Here is a 21,628-nt window from a genome sequence, read left to right as displayed (position 1 = left end):
CTATCTCAGCCTCCTGCCTTTATCACCCAATGGTGAGGCTCTGCTTGCCTTTCCTGCCGTCTTGGTTTCCAAGGCACCCTGGGCAAGTGATACCACCCCGCTACCCTGGAAACGGATCACCCTTTGTTTTCGTGTTTGGACTCTCCTATCTTGTGTCACAGGTAGGGGTGCGCTCCAGGTGGACCTCATAATCTCCGTGGTCCCGTCCTACTCCTCCCTGATGATCTCCCCTCTCTTCCTGGCTACAGTGGTACTTCCCAGGACCAGGTTGGGGAGGCAGAGGGGCTTCGCTAGCAGACGCAGAGGCGAGGCCGCCAGTCGAGGACGAGGAGGAGGTGAGGGACCAGGGTCGCGAGGGCTGTGGGGGATACCCTGCTGCCTGAGTCCAGGCCGGCAGAGCCCCTTCAGGAAGGTCTGGAGCAGTAGCTAAGGAGTTAGAAGGTATTCCAGGACCAATGAAAGGTAGCCAGAGCCGAGGAAGATTCCTTTCCTAGCTTGGTCAGTAATGTGCAGTGTGCCCCGCTTCTGGCGAGTTAATTGTCCATCTCTGGGCCTTGTTTTCCTCTTCTGCTTGCCCAAGACCAAACTTGTTTGATTTCAGTAAAGGAAGTGCCGCTAATTCCCCTTCCCCTCGAGGCCTGTTTGAAGACCCTAGTTGTTCCTTTGAGAACCTTTGAGCCCTGGTACTTAATCCTTTCAACTGACGGCAGCGGGTTCAGTCACCAGGACACACAATTGTAGTTGAAGAGCGCTCTTTCTTTTTGTCCCTGGGCGAGAGTCAGGTCTTACACAGCTTGCCTCTTCTTTTCTCTCCAATTCCAGATAACATCAAGATGCCGAAGACTGAGGAAACTGTGCTCCAGAATGATCCCAGTGTAGCAGAGAATGGGGCCCCTGAGCCTAAAACACCAGGGCAGAGCCAGAAAAGCAAGAGTTTCTGTTTAGATGACCAGTCTCCTGGTAGGTCTAGAATCATGTCATCACTTCTATGGACAGCAATTAGGCTAAAGGAATAGACAGCCTGTGATTTAAGGGCCTTTAAGGGATATAGAAGGCTCTTGCAACCTTGCATTTTTCCTTACTAATCCTTCTGTTAGTCCTCTTTTGGATTATTCTTTCTCTTGTCTTTCTGCCCCCTCTAATTTTTACATGCAGGACTTAGGCCCCTAATTGGTAAGTAAAATTAAAAGATTTTGGTTTTAGAGAAAGAGACCGACAAAGCAAGTTACTTGTGTTTGACAATAGTCGAGAGTGATTTAGTCAGTTCAAAGCCTGGGAAATAAATAGCATTCTTGTATTTTGATTTTGTAAAGTGCAAATGGTAGATCTAGGACAGATCGAAGTGATCCAAATTATCTGTTGCTTCAGTTGTGTTCTGTCCTTTTCCAGGGGTGCTTTGTTGACATAAAAATTACCACTGCTCTGGGGTAAAATTATTTAGGTCTTTAATAATAGCATTTTTATGTGAACATTGGGACTTTAAGTCTTTTTCACACCTTATGTTAGGCATTTGAAGCTTTGGCTTGACTAGTCCAACCTCACAGGAACTCAAATTGCAGTTCTTTTACAATAATCTCCAGTGAATTTAACCAAAGGTTAATCTGCAGACCTCTCCAGATGTAGCAATTTGATCTAACCTCTTGAACACTGAAACGGGAAAAAATATGAAGTTGAATTACGTGTGTTTCTCTGGTGGCCACTTGGGGTCACTGCTAGTAAGCAGAATGGCACAATTCATACTTCATAATATCTCTCAAAGAAATGATGTCTTAATGAATTAATTAGATGGTATATTTTAACATATGTAGCTTTTTAGTTAGTATAGAAGGGAAATACCAGTTGATGGACCAACTTTTCAACAGAAGTCTTATCAACTGTTTTTTAAATGAAAAATAAATGGGCATAAATGGACCATCTTCTTGGAGTGAGCTTTAGGATTCTTATATGTGAGTTTTATTATATCTTAAGGATAAATCGTTCTCTCTGACCAAGTTATGAAACTACATTAAAATTGAGTTACAAAATAGTTTTATTGCATATTTTATTTTACATATCAAGTAATAATTGTGACTACTATATATACTTTGTTTTACTACTGAAAGTACTCTGTATGATGAATTTAGAACACTGGTTCCCAAATTCGAATGCTGGGCTAGGACATAGTTCTTACCAATATTGAATGAAATAAAACAATAAAGATGTTGTAATGAGTTTTTAAAATAATATTAAATTGATTCAATTTAAAAGAGTACTCTTAATGCTGACTGTGTTTTCTTTATACTTTCTGAGGTGTTAAAATATGTTTTCTTTTTATGAAGTGATTATTTTGATGATGGTAGGGTAGTTTCATTGTTTGCTTGTTTGCTTTCATGTCCATATGTGGAAAAATAAAAATTGTCAAATCATTATCTGTCACTCATGTTGTTTTGAAATGTTGTCTGTTGAATACCCAGATTTGGAAACTACTGTTTTAGGAGCAGGATTCAGCTTTAGAGCCATCTAGTAAGATTCGTGTGGTATCTATAAGGAGATTTTAGCCTTCATCTTGTGTGTAGCCCCTGAGGTAGGAAGAGAACAGTGGGAACACAATAACTTTTAGATACACATTAATTTTACAAATCACAACTTATTCATTGTTTGCTGTGTTTTGCTTATGGTTTTACATTTCAAGTGGAAGGTTTTCAAAACTGTTTTATGTTTTTCAAAAACTAATTTCTTCCTCCCATGCCTGACTTCTCTGAGATGTTCAGTGTTACTGAAGAGCAAAGAGTTCAGAAAACTTCTGGTGGTAAAATGATTGAATAAGTCTGTGTAAGATCCGTTTGATGAATCTAAACTTGGGAGCCTTACTTGGCAGAGTGAATCTCTAAATAAAATAAAAATTCTCTTTGTGTGGGTTCCCTGTTGATGATGGCTATGCTTTTTCTTTCTTTTTCCGGAGAGCAGACCTGATGTCTTTTCTGTCACAGATCTGATAGAGACAGTTAATGAAGTTTCCAAGCTGAGCATTTCACATGAAATTGTAGTAAACCAAGATTTCTATGTGGAAGAGACCATTTTGCCTCCAAACAGGTACAGATTATTCAGTTTTTTTCCATTTTACTCTTCGGGGCATAGGTACATAGCACAAATGACTTTTGGTCAGACTTGAAGCATCTTATTAATACATCTAATGGTTGTGTCTTATATAGTACCAACAAATTAGTGTAAGTATTACTTTAAAAGTGTCAAAGCAGCAAATTATATTTAAACAGGTAATAAACCAATGCAGTTACAGGTTGAACATCCCAAATCTGAAATCCACGATGCTCCAAAATCCAAAACATTTTGAGCGCCAACATGATGCTCAAAGGAAATGCTCATTGCGGTATACAAGTATGCTGCAAATATTCCAAGATCCAAGAAATCCGTAATCTGGCTAGGCGCAGTGTCTCACGACTGTTAAGTTCCAACACTTTGGGAGGCCGAGGCAGGTGGATTGCTTGAGTCCAGGAAGTCAAGGCCAGCCTGGGCAACATGGCGAAACCTTGTCTATGCAAAAAATACAAAAATTAGCCGGGCATGGTGGTGCATGCCTGTAGTCCCAGCTACTCAGGAGGCTGAGGTGGGAGGATCCCTTGAGCCTGGGAAGCAGGGGTTGCAGTGAACTGAGATCGCGAACACGCCACTGCACTCCAGTCTGGGCGACAGAGTGAGACCCTGTCTCAAATAATAATAATAACAATAATAATCCGTAATCCAAAATACTCCCGTCCCAAGCATCTTGGAAAAGGGGTATTCATTCTGTATTGTCAAAATGTTCATTTCAGGATCTTAGTTAATAATGAAACGTAGAGTGATTTTCAGATCTTTTCAGACAGACTTGGAAGAGGTAACTCCTAGCCGTTCAACTTTTAATTATCTGCAGATTAAACAGGCAGAGATGAGCAGATTTTCTAATAGTGGTTTTGTTCACTCTTCAGGAGTAGGAAATTTCAGGGGACACTTCTGCTTCATAATCAGTGTAATAAAGATTCTGTGAATCAAGATTAGAACCCCATCGATAAATAGTGTGCTTCTACAATTAGGCTTTATATTGGTTTCTCTTAATTATATTGATATAACAATATATGATTAAGAATCATCCAGCATTTATGGATTGAATGCTTCTAGTGTTTATTAAGAGTTAAATGGGTTGATTTCTTTGTCAGAATCTATATTTTATGGTATTTCTAATTTCCCACCTTAAATGCTTCTGTTATTTTGCCACTTCTGGGATTCTGTTACGTAAAGCACCTTGCTTTGTCAGTGGTTCTCTTGATCTTCATACTTCTTAGATTTTCCTTTGTCTGTTGCCAAGGATGGGTTACCTGAAGGAAGTTTTTACCAAAACACAGGTCTCGTAGCATCTCCCTCATTGCCTTTATAGTCCCTGCGGCCCGAGTTAGATTTGTTTTTCTCCTGGTAGGGGTGCAGAAAAAAGTGAAACTAAGAGAATGAAGGTCTGTTAAAGTGGCTAGGGATCTCAGGGGGTGGATAGATGAAGCAGGAGGAATAATATTATTTAGGGCTTGGATTTCACTGTGTTTTTTAAATTAACAGGCTTTTTCAAATGTAGTAATACAAAATGTATACTGGATAAGAGGTTGAAATAGAGTTTGGGGTTATCCATTATCTACAGATAATTGACAGTTAGTTTTCCCTTTGGGCTTATAAAATTATACTAAGCACAGTTATCGGTTTTTAGGGGAAATCTCATAATAAGACATTTATTCAACAAACATTTACTGAGTACTTATTAGGTGGAAGGCAGAATGTTGAAAGCTGAAGACATATAGTTGAGTGAGTCACTGTCTTTGCCATCAAAAAGCTTCTGTAGGGAAGATAGTCAAATAGCTACTGTGCAGAGTGATAAGTTATCTCATATCTAGTGTGTGGAGTTCTATGCAGTGCTCAGCTACCTGGGGAAGGTCAGTGAAGACTTTCCTAATAAGGTAACACTTGAATTGAGTCTTTTCAGGTGGTTTAGGGGAGAAGGGACTCTCCTGGAAGAGGAAATGTCATTTCAGAGCCATAGAGGGATGGAAGACAATTATATATTAATTATAAGTGGACTGTGATTGTTAGAGCACAGGATGTAGGAGGAGAAAGAAGGTTAAGGTAGGAGAAGTGGCAGAATAGGATTGTGAAGGGACTTAAAGGCCACGTACACTGCTAGAGATAGGTAGCATCTGAAGAACTTTAAATGAGTATACTATTATGATCAGATTTGTATCTTAGAAAACTCATTGATTTTTATCAAAAATATGTACCATTGTTGGGGTAAGGTTTTGTGGGTGTAAGGTGGCCATTTAATAGACTAAAGCAATAGTTCAGGAAAGAGATGACAGTGGGTGGGGGCCGATTCCAGAGATATTTAGGAAGCAAAATCTCTGGAATTGGGTGACTGAGTGGATAAAGGATATGAGGGGAAAGGAATTAAGAAGGACTACAGTACACACCAGATAGATAATAGTTGAACTTTCACAGGTTAGATTGTTGTGTTGGAGGAGAAACTTTGAATTTTTTTTCAAATATTTTTTAATCACTTGTATTTTTGTAAACAGAAAACATACATTACTATTATATACACACACACGTATATATACACACATATATGTATGTATATGTGTGTATATATACGTGTGTGTGTATATATATATATATATGTATATTTTTTTTTTTTTTTGAGACCGAGTCTCGCTCTGTCACCAGGCTGGAGTGCAGTGGCACTATTTTGGCTCACTGCAAACTCTGCTTCCCGGGTTTAAGCAATTCTCCTGCCTCAACCTCCGGAGTAGTTGGGACTATAGGCACCCGCCACCACGCCCAGCTAATTTTTGTGTTTTTAGTAGAGACGGGGTTTCACCATGTTGGCCAGGATGGTCTCAAACTCCAGACCTCGTGATCCGCCCGCATCGACCTCCCAAAATGCTGGGATTACAGGCGTGAGCCACCGCGCCTGGCCTACTATTATATTTTTTAAAGAGAAAAAGTCTCAGATTTCTGGTTACAGAACTAAGTATGCATGAGGAACAAATTTAAAGAAGGAAGATAAGGAGTTCAGTTTTGGGCTTGCTGAATTTAAAGTGTCTCAGAAGACCTTCAGGTATTATCAAGAGGTAAAATCCTTTCCTAGATTTCAGGCCTGAAGGAAAAATAGCATCTGGTTCAAAGTTTTAAGTCTATGGCAGTGGAAACTAAGTCACACATCCAGGCTAGGTGCAGAACTAGGGTTAGAAGTCAGAGTCTCAACTCCTAGTTTATGGTTCTTCCTGCTGCAGGAAGAGAGTGTCTCTGGAACCTTGAGGTACCCTTCTGAGAGAATTTAGCCAATGCTTTTCCATCTGAGACTACCTTCAGTTTATTCAGCCCTTCTCAAGTCTAAACATAGGTCCTCCTAGCCTGTCAATTTAATGGTCTTTCATAATTTTAAATGCTGTTTGGGAAATTATGATCCTGTATCAATTTTCTAGGTAAAAGAGCAATCTGCTCATTTAACCCTTCTTATAGTGTAGAAGGCAGGTTTGCGGAGGCAATGTACAATGCTTTTTGGAACCATCTGAAAGAACAGCTATTGAGTACTCCTCCTGACTTCACTTGTGCCCTTGAACTTCTAAAAGATGTTAAGGAGGTGAGTAACCAACTCCCATTCGTGGATGGGAAGTTCCTGGGCATCTCAGAACCTTGGATCGTCAATGGCTGTTAATATATCAAGTAGCATACTTTTTTTAACGTGACCTACTACTTAAATAGATAGGATGGGGCAGCTTCCATTTTATTTGTATAAGATGAAACTTGACCATTGGGCGATGACTATAACAATATATAACTCAATTAAACAAATTCTTACTGAAACCCCACTATGGTCTATGTGTTTCAGAATCCCGGAGATGAATAGGCGAGCCCTTGTCCACAAGGAACTTGCATGCTTGAGTCAAAAGGCTATTTCAGGGGAACCTTAAAGATTCCAGATTTGCTATTTTATCCTCACACTTTGGAGTAAAACAGTCTAAAAATATCCTTATCCTTTATTAAGAATGCCTCATCTCCTTGTGGTGGTGTGTATTTCATATTTCTTATATCCCACACATTTAAAACCACATTCTTATTTTTATTCATATTTTTACCTAATTCTACCTAAAAAATAGTAAAGACTACTACTATAACTGATCCCAGTGAAACCTTGAATGGTAATTGTCCTCTAGACAGAAAGAAATAATACTCTCTAAGAAACGTAGAGACTCAGTTCTCTGCCCCCCCCCCCAGAAGACATAATCTGGGATGCCTTTGGCCTAAGAGCATAGTTCATTGGAGAAAGTTTGAGGTTCTGAACAGAACTTGGCTCCTTTGATTTCCTTTGTTGGGCAGACCTTGCTATCACTGCTATTACCATGGCAGAACCGCCTAAGAAATGAGATAGAAGAAGCTCTGGACACAGATCTCCTCAAGCAGGAAGCAGAACATGGGGCCCTGGATGTCCCTCATCTTTCTAACTACATTCTCAATTTGATGGCTCTGCTATGTGCACCGGTTCGAGATGAAGCGATACAGAAACTAGAGACCATAAGAGATCCAGTGCAGTTACTGAGGTGAGAGTCTAGATGTGCTGTCCCCCAAATCTGCCTTAGACACTGTGCCGGAGAACTCCGAGCCAGCCACTGTGGATATAGCCCCTGTCTTATCTAGCTCTTGTGTACTGATGACCTGACTAACACACCTTTTCTCCTTTCTGGATTATTGGCTTTTATTTTCCAAGGACAGTCTCTCAGGGTTCCTTTTGATGATCTTTAGATCAGTTGGGTCTCCTTTATGTCATGATACTGTTAAGACATTAAGGTACAGTAATTCTTTCTCCTATAGATTGCAAATTGCCTTTTCCCAGATGTTGTCCTGTTTGTCCCAACTCAAACCTTGTGAGGGGACAGGAAAGAGGATTATCCGTGTTTCACAGCTAGAAGAACCAGGACCCGGAAAAGTAAAATGATCTGCTCAATGAGTTAGAAATTCAGTCACCCACATCCCAGCTACCCACATATAATTGTTAACACCTTGGTGATTTTCCTTTCACTGACTACCCTTTTTTCAAGGTGACAGAATGACTACAGGCAAAAGAGCTCTCATCTGGTTGTTAAAGTGTCAGGAGGTATAACTGTCCTTAGTTTTGCCATCAACTCACTCTATGGCCTTGGGTCACTGGCCACAGTACCATTATTCATAAGTTGAAATAGGACTGTTTGTTTTTAAGGCTTCTTCTGACTCTCAAATACTCTGCTTTTATGGCTCCTTGCTTGGATTCCACCCTTCCAGACTAGATTTCCTTTAATAGTGTAAATGTTCTGTTTCTCCCTATGGCAGGGGCATCTTCCGTGTTCTGGGCCTAATGAAAATGGACATGGTGAACTATACCATCCAGAGCTTTCGACCCTACCTGCAGGAACATTCCATCCAGTATGAACAAGCTAAATTCCAGGAACTCCTTGATAAACAGCCCAGTATGTTTAAAATTCAAGGGCAGGAGAGGGGAGATTTGACCTCAGGTCTGCCTTCTTATAGCAATAGAGGCTATTTTCTATTTTTTGAATAGAAAGTTTCTTCCTTGGGCAAGGGGTAGGGAGAAGGAATGTTTCTCTAAGATAGAAAGATCTACAAAATCACTTCTTTATAGACCAAGAGTATGTCTCAGAGCCATCATCTTTAAGCCTTGGAATTTTAAGATGCATATTCCCTTCTCGTCGTAGATCTCCTCGATTATACCACAAAATGGCTAACCAAAGCAGCCACAGACATCACTACACTATGTCTGAGTTCTCCTGACTCACCTAGCTCCTCCTGCAGCATGGCGTGTTCACTTCCAAGCGGGGCAGGTAACAATTCAGAGCCCCCCAGTCCAACAATGGTGCTATACCAAGGCTACCTCAACCTCCTCCTCTGGGATCTTGAAAACGTAGAATTCCCAGAGGTAGGGATGTGTGTTTGGGCATTGCCTTGTTCTATGGTATTCAGTGCCTCCATTCAAACCCTCCTCTTCTGATGGGCTGTCCTTCGCTCCCTCACCAGACTCTGCTGATGGACAGAATCCGGCTCCAGGAACTGGCATTCCAGTTGCACCAGTTAACTGTCCTGGCCTCAGTCTTGCTAGTGGCCAGAAGCTTCTCTGGTGAAGTTTTATTCAGATCACCTGAATTTGTGGATAGACTGAAATGCATCACCAAGGCCCTAACTGAGGAATTTATCTCCAGGTAAGATTCATAGATCTCTGTTAGAGAGGGAAATGTGTGGTATTTGGGACATAGGTAATATCAATACTATTATTGCTTATTCTTCATCACAAACCACACAAAGGCCCTTGGAAATGATCTTCAAAGATTTTGGTATCTTTGATAAGTTGTATTGAGGTTTGGGATACAGAAAATAAAACTTATTTTCCAAAGAGGAGAGTGTGGAAGCCAGTTTGCTACAAATATTCCTTATGTGTTTGCTAAAAACGAGTCATTATATACGTGATTGAATGACAGTGGATTTGTGCTATGTATATCTAGAAGTTGATCGGTTGGTCAGTGATATTGACCATTCACTGCATGTGGGGGCAGGGATATTATACCAAAGTACAAGGAGGAGTAGGAAGTCCAAGCCTCTTAATATATTAGCAGTTTAATTGGTGGGGTAGGAGAAAAACCATGAAAAATATCCAATAGAGTCTTAAAACAACATTTAAATACAGTCGATGGGACTGGAGAATGCTGAGTAGATCCAAGGATGGAACTGAACCCTTGCCCAATTTACTTTGTTTTCATCGAAGTGGCATATGGTGCTGTGTGTTTGGATCAGGTGGTACCTTGCGGGTAACAATGAGTGTATTTCATCTGCCCAGTGGCTAATGCTGTCTTCTGGTGGCAGAGAGCCAGAATTCTTCCTGGAATAGGCCTGGCTTGTGGTATGAGGCTCTCCGGGCTTTGCCCCTCTGCCAGGCCCACTCTGCATTCTATCCCTTATTATCTAGGCCTGAAGAGACTATGCTGAGTGTGAGTGAACAGGTGTCTCAGGAAGTCCATCAAGGCCTTAAGGACATGGGCCTCACTACTCTGAGCACTGAAAACACCGCATCTCTTCTAGGCCAACTCCAGAACATCACCAAGAAAGAGAACTGCATTCGTAGCATTGTTGGTAAGAATCTCCATGGTCGTCGTGCAGAAAAGTGGCAAGAATGTGGGGCATGGGTGGGTAGACCTTACCCTGAATGTGAGTTACCTAAGCATTTAAAAATGAAAAGGCATGATCATTTGGGAAGTTTTTTAGCTTTAGTTTCCTCGTCTATAATGTGCACTGTTCAAATAGATCTTTCTCAATTTGGAGAATGCATGTATGGTTTGAAGACAGCTCTGTACCCAAGATATGTCATTCACAGGTGTTGGATATTGTCACACTAACCCTATGAAGTCATTCCTGGTATTTTCTCTTTTCTTTTCTTTTCTTTTTTTTTTTTTTTTTGAGACAAAGTCTCACTCTGTTGCCCAAGTTGGAGTGCAGTGGCACGATCTAGGCTCACTGCAACCTCCACCTTCTGAGTTCAAGCGATTCTACTGCCTCAGCCTCCCGAGTAGCTGGGACTACAGGCACGCGCCACCATACCTGGCTATTTTTTTTGTATTTTTAGTAGAGATGGGGTTTCACCATGTTGGCCAGGCTGGTCTCGAACTCCTGACCTCGTGATCCGCCTGCCTCGGACTCCCAAAGTGCTGGGATTACATACGTGAGCCACCGCGCCCAGCCCATTCCTGGTCATATTCTAAATGTCGGCCAAGATATATGGAGGAACCCTTTCTCTATCCTATGCTTTAAGCTACCATTTGGGCCCCTACGCCTCTCCATGGAAGTGATGCTGAGTTGGGCTGTAGGACATGTTCCATGCTGGAGTGGAAGCAGTGAACTTGGCCAGCTTGTTTTGAACTTTACCATCTGATCATAGCCTGGATTGGGTGTATGGGCCTGAACTTGGTGCACTGGCGGCAACATGTGTTGTTACTTTCAGGTACCGGGTCTACGGTCCTCTTGTTAAGTTAAACGTGCCCTAGGATCTCACATACAGCTACATAAAGTAATCTTATGAACCCCCAGAAATTTACTACCTCAGCATCTTTTGATCATGCATTGTCCTTTGGGAGGTTGATGGCATTCCATTCCCCCAAACAAACAAAAATCTCATGTATACGGTTTACCCAAATGAGCAGAGAGGTCAGTGAATAACTCGGTTAATGCAAAACTTTGGTGAGCAGGTAGAGCAAAGGCATTGTGAATTTCTTCTGTACCCTCTTCGTTCCTCTTTTCATTGTTTTTCCCTGCTCACAGATCAGTGGATCCGTTTTTTTCTCAAATGCTGTTTGCTTCATGGCATGCAGGAGTCTCTGCTACACTTTCCTGGAGGCCTCATTCTCATTGAAAAGGAGTTGGCAGAACTGGGCTGGAAGTTTCTCAATCTGATGCATCATAATCAGCAGGTATTTGGCCCATACTATGCTGAGATCCTAAAACACATCATCCATCCAGCTCAAGCACAAGAAACAGATGTGGAGCCTAACTGATAGTGCTGGACCCCAGCTATGGCAACAGGGACTCAGGAGAGAGAGGTCAGCATGTTTCTGGGAGGACATCACCTGTGGTTAGTCGAACAGTCAGCCCTCTTCCTCGCTATAGCCAGGACACAGGGATGCAGGGGTCAAGCATGTAAGCACCAACTGGCCCAATCCCCTTCACTAATAAACCTCTGAGCTGCAAGAAAATTTCAGTTCCTCCTGTGTTCTAGCTGAAGTCAGGTTCTGCAGCCTCATCCCCTAACTAGCTGAGTGAGAATCCAGTGGGCCCTCTGTTTTCCCTTCATTGGCTGATCATTCTTCAGTATGCTTGCCTGAGCCGAATCTGGGCATCAGGTACTGATAAGGGAAAATCCTGGGACTGTATAGAATAATGCCCCCTGAAAACTGGGAAGGAGCTAAGAGACCAAAGAATGACCCGGACAAGTCCGGCTTGATAAGCAGATGAATTTCTTGGGACTTACGTATAGGGCATTCCTGGGTGGCAGCAGGACAACTCTGGGGATCTGCCCTGACACTCCTCTGCAAGCTGCTTTTAAGCTAATTTTCTGGCTCTTTGCCTTCTGTATGCAATGAGACTCTTTCTCTCGGTATGTTTCCCAGTACACTCTGGGATGTTTTGGTTCTCACAGACACCTCGGCTCCTAAGCTGGGCACCATGCATGGCCTTAGACCACCACCTGGCCTTCAGGGTTCAGGCAGCAGACGTACAGCTTTAAGTAATCTGGTGGGGGAGGGGGGAACTCATTAACCTACAGTCACTAGCATTATTTTCTCCATTGAAAAATCATTTCCTTGAGGGCTTTGAAAACTCTTTGTGAGATTATCCAGAGAATGACTATAAGGGCTTCTGGAAGTCAGAAATTCACTGAATTGCAGATGAAGAGAAGACATAGAACTCCATTTCTAGCACCACATTTCCCTGTAGTTTTCAAGGATACAGCAATAGCAAGAGTTGCGAACTCCCGTTCTAGTGTCTGGTTTGAAGCAGTATGAAAACTGGGGATTGGTTGAAAGTTGATATGGTGAATATCAACTTTGTGCCAACAAGCATTCAGCTAAGGACAGGTCTCAGCTTCCATGGGATTTCTTTCTTTTAAGTGATTCTAGGGGTCAGGCTTGGAATCTCTGATAATGACAGTAAACCGAAGCAATTAGGTCAGTGAGTATCATATCAAGTTCACCCCGATCCTATTTCTACAGCTGAATTAATCTTATCTGGCCACATCTCTAGGCTTAGAACATCTCCTTCTTCTTGACAGAATCGATGTGCGTATTCAAGCGTGGGGCAGCTGCCATGCTTTTTCCCACTCCTAGTCTGGGACTCCAACTGCCAAGTTATGAATATCAGCTGACTTGGCAACACAAATGATAGATGTTCTTGGTCCACAAGGACTTGGGCTTGTTGTTAGAGACTGCAGAGGTTCGTCCCATCATTCCCAGGCCAACTGCAGCAGACAAGCAGCAATCTAGAAAATTAGGAAAAAATTTAGGTTTGGATTTGGACTAGGTTTGGATTCAGAATGGACAGGGGACAATAGAAACTTACTTATGGGATAGACCCAAACTGGTTGAAAAAAATCATGTCCTCATTATTTCGGCGGATGGAAGGAGCTGAGTACAATTTACTCAGCCCAAGAAAAACAACAGATGAGATTGGAGTTCCATTACTCCCCGGGGAACCACGTGATTGATTTCCCTAGAGGGTGGATACCAGATGGGTGACATAGCTGGGTAAACAGAGTGCTACTTTTACTTTGGCTGGAGATGAGGCACACAGAAAAGCTGTGGAATGGATCATTCAAGTGTTCTAATCTTGTGACTAGATAGTCTCAGGACAGAGACCATGGCAGATGAATGTTTTATAATTAATAAATAGGCAGTGAGCCTGGCCTAGTTAAATTTTCTAATGTGATTAGACAATACGAATACAATTTTTTTAAAAAATATTAATTTTGGGAGCCAGATTATCTTACAGACAAGTGTGTTCTGAAGTGATCCCTGTGAAGATGACTGAGTAGTTGACGGATACTGACTTTGGGCTGCAATGAAACTTTGCTTTATACTTTATAATTAAAATCTGACTTGTGTTGATTTCTTGGAGATTTTGAGTTTATTGATTCTCTTGTGCTTCTACATGGAGGAAATGGGAATCCTGATCCTAAACAAGGAAAGATAGCTCACTCAATTCTGTTCACCATTTAGGGATGGATGGATGCACAGTTAGATAGATAGGTGGAACATGCACATGGTTAAAAATGACATGCAGTACAGAGAAAATTCGGTTTTTTCCCCACCCCTGTATCTCATTTATCCTACTTAGAGGAAACTATATCCAGGTTTTTGTGCATACTTCTAAAGATATTCTGTGCATATGCAAGTACATATTATAATTATAACAAATATTTGTGAGTGTGTATGCACCAGGCACTCTTTTAAGCACTCTACATATATTATTTCAATTATTCCTTAACAATTTATCTCCAGTCTACTTTTCCAGTTCTAGAACAATGTTGTACAGAAAGCTCTAACTGAGGGTAAGAACCGGTGTTTGTTTGTTTGTTTATATATTTATTTATCTGGTCTTCTTTGAGTGAGTAAGGGAAAATCATTTCACTTTCTTGGGCTTTGTCTTCATCTATAAAATTCTATACTTGACTAAATTACTGATTTTCTTGTTCAATTTTATAGAGTCATTTTTCACAAAACGAAATCTTTCCAGAAGATCACGAATAAGAGAGATCAAAGCTAGGCAGCTTGAGTTGAAGTAGAGCTGGAAGAAGGAGTTTTGAGGACTGTTTCAAAACCACTGGACTAGATGATCTCTAAAGGTTCCTGTATTATTTTCTTCTTTTCTTATGGCTGTTGTAACAAATTACCCCCTGAACTTTGTGGCTTAAAATAACATGCATGTGTTCTCTTATCATCCTGATTGTCCGAAGACCAAAATCAGTTTCAGTGGGTGAAAATCAGGGAGTCAGTAGGGCCAGGCTCCCTCTGGAAGCTCTAAGGGAGAATCCATTGCCTTGCCATTTTTAGCTTCTGAAGCTGTATTCTTTATTCCTTGGCAAGGCAGTGGATTCTTCCCTGGAGCTTCCAGAGCTCCCATTCCTTTATCATCGAAGCCAGCATCATAGCTTCTTGTGTCAGTCATCACATTGCCTCCTTCTATGTGAAATGTCCCTCTCCTTCCCTCTTAATAAGGAAACGCTCTTACATTTAGGGCCAGGCAGGATAATCTCCCCACCTCAAGATCCTTAGTCACATTTGTAAAGTCCCTTTTGCCATATAAGGTGGCAGTCAGGGGTTCCAGAGACTACAACATGGATATCTTTGGAGGCCATTATTTAGCTTACCACAGCCTACCCTCTAACTCCCCAAAATTCATGTTCATTCTACATGCAAAATATATTTGCCTCACCTCAATATCCCCAAAAGTCTTAACACCAACGCGAGTTGAAAATCTCATCTGTAAATCATCTAAACCAGGTATGAGACAGACTCTGGGTATGATCCTTCTTGAGGCAAAATTTCTTTTCATCAGTGGCCCTGCGAACTAGAAAATAAAGTTACCTCTTTTTTATTACAGTAGTGACATGGACATAGGATAATGGTTATAGACAGTCCCCCTCCCAACGGGAAAAAATGAAAGCAAGCAAAAAGTTACCAGCTCCAAGCCAACTTGAAATCCAATCAGGTAAACTCATTTAGGTTTCAAGGCCTGGGAATATTCCTCCGTGGCTAGAGGCTCTGCCCTCTATGCCCGAGGCTCCACCCTTTAAGTGAACAGAGCCAGGCTCTGTCCTCAGAGTTATCTTTTTTTTGTTTTTGTTTTGAAGAGTAATACATGTTTGCAGCAGAATACTTTTTTTATTATTATTATTATACTTTAAGTTTTAGGGTACGTGTGGACAATGTGCAGGTTAGTTACACATGCATACATGTGCCATGCTGGTGTCCTGCACCCATTAACTCGTCATTTAGCGTTAGGTATATCTCCTACAGCTATCCCTCCCCCCTTTCCCCACCCCACAACAGTCCCCAGAGTGTGATGCTCCCCTTCCTGTGTCCATGTGTTCTCATTGTTCAATTCCCACCTATGAGCGAGAATATGCGGTGTTTGGTTTTTTGTTCTTGCGATAGTTTACTGAGAATGATGATTTCCGATTTCATCCATGTCCCTACAAAGGACATGAACTCGTCCTTTTTTATGGCTGCATAGTATTCTATGGTGTATATGTGCCACATTTTCTTAATCCAGTCTATCATTGTTGGACGTTTGGGTTGGTTCCAAGTCTTTGCTATTGTGAATAGTGCCGCAGTAAACATACATGTGCATGTGTCTTTATAGCAGCATGATTTATAATCTTTTGGGTATATACCCAGTAATGGGATGGCTGAGTCAAATAGTATTTCTAGTTCTAGATCCCTGAGGAATCGCCACACTGACTTCCACAATGGTTGAACTAGTTTACAGTCCCACCAACAGTGTAAAAGTGTTCCTATTTCTCCACATCCTCTCCAGCACCTGTTGTTTCCTGACTTTTGAATGATCGCCATTCTAACTGGTGTGAGATGGTATCTCATTGTGGTTTTGATTTGCATTTCTCTGATGGCCAGTGATGGTGAGCATTTTTTCATGTGTTTTTTGGCTGCATAAATGTCTTCCTTTGAGAAGTGCCTGTTCATGTCCTTTGCCCACTTTTTGATGGGGTCGTTTGTTTTTTTCTTGTAAATTTGTTTGAGTTCATTGTAGATTCTGGATATTAGCCCTTTGTCAGATGAGTAGGTTGCGAAAATTTTCTCCCATTTTGTAGGTTGCCTGTTCACTCTGATGGTGGTTTCTTTTGCTGTGCAGAAGCTCTTTAGTTTGATTAGATCCCATTTGTCAATTTTGGCTTTTGTTGCCATTGCTTTTGGTGTTTTAGACATGAAGTCCTTGCCCATGCCTATGTCCTGAATGGTATTGCCTAGGTTTTCTTCTAGGGTTTTTATGGTTTTAGGTCTAACATTTAAGTCTTTAATCCATCTTGAATTAATTTTTGTATGAGGTGTAAGGAAGGGATCCAGTTTCAGCTTTCTGCATAGGGCTAGCCAGTTTCCCCAGCACCATTTATTAAATAGGGAATCCTTTCCCCATTGCTTGTTTTTGTCAGGTTTGTCAAAGATCAGATAGTTGTAGATATGTGGCATTATTTCTGAGGGCTCTGTTGTGTTCCATTAATCTATATCTCTTTTTTGGTACCAGTACCATGCTGTTTTGGTTACTGTAACCTTGTAGTATAGTTTGAAGTCAGGTAGCGTGATGCCTCCAGCTTTGTTCTTTTGGCTTAGGATGGACTTGGCAATGTGGGCTCTTTTTTGGTTCCATATGAACTTTAAAGTAGTTTTTTCCAATTCTGTGAAGAAAGTCATTGGTAGCTTGATGGGGATGGCATTGAATCTATAAATTACCTTGGGCGGTATGGCCATTTTCATGATATTGATTCTTCCTACCCATGAGCATGGAATGTTCTTCCATTTGTTTGTATCCTCTTTTATTTCACTGAGCAGTGGCTTGTAGTTCTCCTTGAAGAGGTCCTTCACGTCCCTTGTAAGTTGGATTCCTTGTAATTGCTTCTTTGAAGCAATTGTGAATGGGAGTTCACTCATGATTTGGGTCTCTGTTTGTCTGTTATTGGTGTATAAGAATGCTTGTGATTTGTGTACATTGATTTTGTATCCTGAGACTTTGCTAAAGTTGCTTATCAGCTTAAGGAGATTTTGGGCTGAGACGATGGGGTTTTCTAGGTATACAATCATGTCATCTGCAAACAGGGACAATTTGACTTCCTCTTTTCCTAACTGAATACACTTTATTTCTTTCTCCTGCCTAATTGCCCTGGCCAGAACTTCCAACACTATGTTGAATAGGAGTGGTGAGAGAGGGCATCCCTGTCTTGTGCCAGTTTTCAAAGGGAATGCTTCCAGTTTTTGCCCATTCAGTTTGATATTGGCTCTGGGTTTGTCATAGATAGCTCTTATTATTTTGAAATACGTCCCATCAATACCTAATTTATGGAGAGTTTTTAGCTTGAAGGGTTGTTGAATTTTGTCAAAGGCCTTTTCTGCATCTATTGAGATAATCATGTGGTTTTTGTCTTTGGTTCTGTTTATATGCTGGATTACATTTATTAATTTGCGTATATTGAACCAGCCTTGCATCCCAGGGATGAAGCCCACTTGATCATGGTGGATAAGCTTTTTGATGTGCTGCTGGATTCGGTTTGCCAGTATTTTATTGAGGATTTTTGCATCAATGTTCATCAAGGATATTGTTCTAAAATTCTCTTTTTTGGTTGTGTCTCTGCCTGGCTTTGGTATCAGGATGATGCTGTCCTCATAAAATGAGTTAGGGAGGATTCCCTCTTTTTCTATTGATTGGAATAGTTTCAGAAGGAATGGTACCAGTTCCTCCTTGTACCTCTGGTAGAATTCGGCTGTGAATCCATCTGGTCCTGGACTCTTTTTGTTTGGTAAGCTATTGATTATTGCCACAATTTCAGAGCCTGTTATTGGTCTATTCAGAGAGTCAACTTCTTCCCGGTTTAGTCTTGGGAGGGTGTATGTGTCGAGGAATTTATCCATTTCTTCCAGATTTTCTAGTTTATTTGCATAGAGGTGTTTATAGTATTCTCTGATGGTAGTTTGTATTTCTGTGGGATCGGTGGTGATATCCCCTTTGTCATTTTTTATTGCGTCTATTTGATTCTTCTCTCTTTTCTTCCTTATTAGTCTTGCTAGTGGTCTATCAATTTTGTTGATCCTTTCAGAAAACCAGCTCCTGCATTCATTAATTTTTTGAAGGGTTTTTTGTGTCTCTATTTCCTTCAGTTCTGCTCTGATTTTAGTTATTTCTTGCCTTCTGCTAGCTTTTGAATGTGTTTGCTCTTGCTTTTCTAGTTCTCTTAATTGTGATGTTAGGGTGTCAATTTTGGATCTTTCCTGCTTTCTCTTGTGGGCACTTAGTGCTATAAATTCGCCTCTACACACTGCTTTGAATGTGTCCCAGAGATTCTGGTATGTTGTGTCTTTGTTCTCATTGGTTTCAAAGAACATCTTTATTTCTGCCTTCATTTCGTTATGTACCCAGTAGTCATTCAGGAGCAGGTTGTTCAGTTTCCACGTAGTTGAGCGGTTTTGAGTGAGTTTCTTAATCCTGAGGTCTAGTTTGATTGCACTGTGGTCTGAGAGACAGTTTGTTGTAATTTCTGATCTTTTACATTTGCTGAGGAGAGCTTTACTTCCAACTATGTGGTCAATTTTGGAATAGGTGTGGTGTGGTGCTGAAAAAAATGTATATTCTGTTGATTTGGGGTGGAGAGTTCTGTAGATGTCTATTAGGTCCGCTTGGTGCAGAGCTGAGTTCAATTCCTGGGTATCCTTGTGAACTTTCTGTCTCGTTGATCTGTCTAATGTTGACAGTGGGGTGTTAACTTCTCCCATTATTATTGTGTGGGAGTCTAAATCTCTTTGTAGGTCGCTAAGGACTTGCTTTATGAATCTGGGTGCTCCTGTATTGGGTGCATATGTATTTAGGATAGTTAGTTCTTCTTGTTGAATTGATCCCTTTACCATTGTGTAATGGCCTTCTTTGTCTCTTTTGATCTTTGTTGGTTTAAAGTCTGTTTTATCAGAGACTAGGATTGCAACCCCTGCCTTTTTTTGTTTTCCATTGGCTTGGTAGATCTTCCTCCATCCTTTTATTTTGAGCCTATGTGTGTCTCTGCACGTGAGATGGGTTTCCTGAATACAGCACACTGATGGGTCTTGACTCTTTATCCAATTTGCCAGTCTGTGTCTTTTAATTGGAGCATTTAGTCCATTTACATTTAAAGTTAATATTGTTATGTGTGAATGTGATCCTGTCATTATGATGTTAGCTGGTTATTTTGCTCGTTAGTTGATGCAGTTTCTTCCTAGCCTCGATGGTCTTTACAATTTGGCATGGTTTTTCAGTGGCTGGTAACAGTTGTTCCTTTCCATGTTCAGTGCTTCCTTCAGGAGCTCTGTTAGGGCAGGCCTGGTGGTGACAAAATCTCTCAGCATTTGCTTGTCTGTAAAGTATTTTATTTCTCCTTTACTTATGAAGCTTAGTTTGGCTGGATATGACATTCTGGGTTGAAAATTCTTTTCCTTAAGAATGTTGAATATTGGCCCCCACTCTCTTCTGGCTTGTAGAGTTTCTGCCGGGAGATCCGCTCTTAGTCTGATGGGCTTCCCTTTGTGGGTAACCCGACCTTTCTCTCTGGCTGCCCTTAACATTTTTTCCTTCATTTCAACGTTGGTGAATCTGACAATCATGTGTCTTGGAGTTGCTCTTCTCGAGGAGTATCTTTGTGGCGTTCTCTGTATTTCCTGAATCTGAATGTTGGCCTGCCTTGCTAGATTGGGGAAGTTCTCCTGGATAATATCCTGCAGAGTGTTTTCCAACTTGTTTCCATTCTCCCCGTCACTTTCAGGTACACCAATCAGACGTAGATTTGGACTTTTCACATAGTCCCATATTTCTTGGAGGCTTTGTTCATTTCCTTTTGTTCTTTTTTCTCTAAACTTCCCTTCTCGCTTCATTTCATTCATTTCATCTTCCATCACTGATACCCTTTCTTCCAGTTGATCGCATCGGCTGCTGAGGCTTCCGCATTCTTCACGTAGTTCTCGAGCCTTGGCTTTCAGCTCCATCAGCTCCTTTAAGCACTTCTCTGTATTGGTTATTCTAGTTATACATTCGTCTAAATTTTTTTCAAAGTTTTCAACTTCTTTGCCTTTGGTTTGAATTTCCTCCTGTAGCTCGGAGTAGTTTGATCGTCTGAAGCGATCAAAGTCATTTGATCAGTTGACATCTCTCAACTCGTCAAAGTCATTCTCCGTCCAGCTTTGTTCCGTTGCTGGTGAGGAGTTGCGTTCCTCTGGAGGAGGAGAGGCCTGTTTCTTGCCTGTAGAATTTTGGAAGTCCAACAGCCTTCTTTTATTTCATCCTCTCTCTGTCACTTTCAGTTCAAGTTGGCAGTGTTTCTGCTGGCATGGCATTCTTTGAAAACCTCATGGGTCTGCTCTATGTGTTGAGGATTCTCTCCATTGGACAAGAGGTTACTTGACAGATCTTTCCCGGATAATCTTATCTCTACTGCTGGATTCTGCTGAGAAGATCGAGGGGATCCATGAGTCACATGCATAATTTCATTGAGCCCTGCGAATATTCTGATCTTTTCATCCTTTCAAAGTTTTAGCAAAAGATTCTCCAGCCATATCCTTGGCTTTCTCCTTAGTGCATGTTTTCCTGAGAGTAAATCTCCTAATTTTAGCATTTTGTGCAGTCTGAATAGGCTGAGAATTTCCCACATCTTAAAGTCTTGGTTCCTTTTTGCTTAACAGCTCTCATCCCTCAATTTCTCCCTTTATTCTCGTATTATGCTATAAGCACCACTGAGAAACCAGGCCACAGCTTCAACGTGTTACTGGCAAATCTACTCAAATAAATATTCAGGTTCATCCCTTTTAAGTTCTACTTTCCACACAAATGCAAGGCACAGTTGAGCTGAGCTTTCTGCCTCGATGTGACAAGAATACCCTGTCTCCCAGTTTCCAAAAACATGTTTCTTACTTCTTCCTGAGCCCTCAACAGCAGTGCCTTTTATCATCCATATTTCTACCAACAGTCTGTGATAATTTAGGTATTCTCTAAGACAATATAGGCTTTCTTTGCTGCACGAGTCACTCCCTTCTGCTACATTCTTTATTGAGATATAATTCACACAAGTTTCCTATTTTAAAAGATACAATTCAGTTTTTTTTTTTCAGTGCGCTCGCTGCGTTGTGTGCGATCATTCCCACAATCTATTTTGATAACATTTCCATCATCCTAAAGAGAAATCCTGCACCTATTAGCAGATCCCTGCCCTAACCCCCAGTGGTTACTAATCTACATTATCAGGGGCTCCTCTGTGAGCAGTATTCCTTGTGGCCTCACAGTGGCTTAG

At 41.1% G+C, this 21,628-nt stretch overlaps 2 protein-coding genes across 16 annotated transcripts in view; both read left to right on the top strand.

Annotated features, from left to right (window-relative positions):
- Nucleotides 1–255: 255 nt before the first annotated feature.
- TCP11X2 (t-complex 11 family, X-linked 2) lies at nucleotides 256–14,533 on the top strand. 14 transcript variants are annotated; one of them, XR_008542128.1, is made up of 11 exons: nucleotides 256–335; nucleotides 823–960; nucleotides 2,970–3,072; nucleotides 6,532–6,652; nucleotides 7,390–7,610; nucleotides 8,377–8,513; nucleotides 8,760–8,980; nucleotides 9,079–9,260; nucleotides 10,022–10,185; nucleotides 11,418–11,516; nucleotides 14,301–14,387. XR_008542128.1 is itself a non-coding variant. In XM_054677139.2 (11 exons), exons 2-11 carry the CDS (start codon nucleotides 834–836, stop codon nucleotides 14,343–14,345), a joined length of 1,470 nt encoding a protein of 489 aa, XP_054533114.1. In that variant the 5' UTR covers nucleotides 256–335; nucleotides 823–833; the 3' UTR covers nucleotides 14,346–14,533. The 14 variants fall into 14 exon arrangements, 12 of the variants coding, with proteins under 12 accessions (XP_054533114.1, XP_063660628.1, XP_054533112.1 ...); XM_054677139.2 differs by having other exon boundaries at nucleotides 11,368–11,516; nucleotides 14,301–14,533; XR_010154788.1 differs by having other exon boundaries at nucleotides 296–335; nucleotides 2,947–3,072; nucleotides 7,420–7,610; nucleotides 14,301–14,533.
- The window catches only part of LOC129138885 (nuclear RNA export factor 2), a 112,416-nt gene continuing 105,088 nt past the window's right edge, over nucleotides 14,301–21,628 (top strand). For both annotated transcript variants that reach the window (XM_054677135.1, XM_063804554.1), the window contains exons 1-2: nucleotides 14,301–14,440; nucleotides 15,199–15,306. In XM_054677135.1, the coding sequence (XP_054533110.1) occupies nucleotides 15,255–15,306 (52 nt within the window). In that variant the 5' untranslated portion in view covers nucleotides 14,301–14,440; nucleotides 15,199–15,254. The remainder of the gene's footprint in view (nucleotides 14,441–15,198; nucleotides 15,307–21,628) is intronic.

Source organism: Pan troglodytes, chromosome X (genome assembly GCF_028858775.2).
Source record: "Pan troglodytes isolate AG18354 chromosome X, NHGRI_mPanTro3-v2.0_pri, whole genome shotgun sequence".
NCBI lineage: Eukaryota > Metazoa > Chordata > Mammalia > Primates > Hominidae > Pan > Pan troglodytes.
The sequence above is the reverse complement of the archived record's forward strand: the minus strand, read 5'-3'. Positions and strand labels throughout refer to the sequence as shown.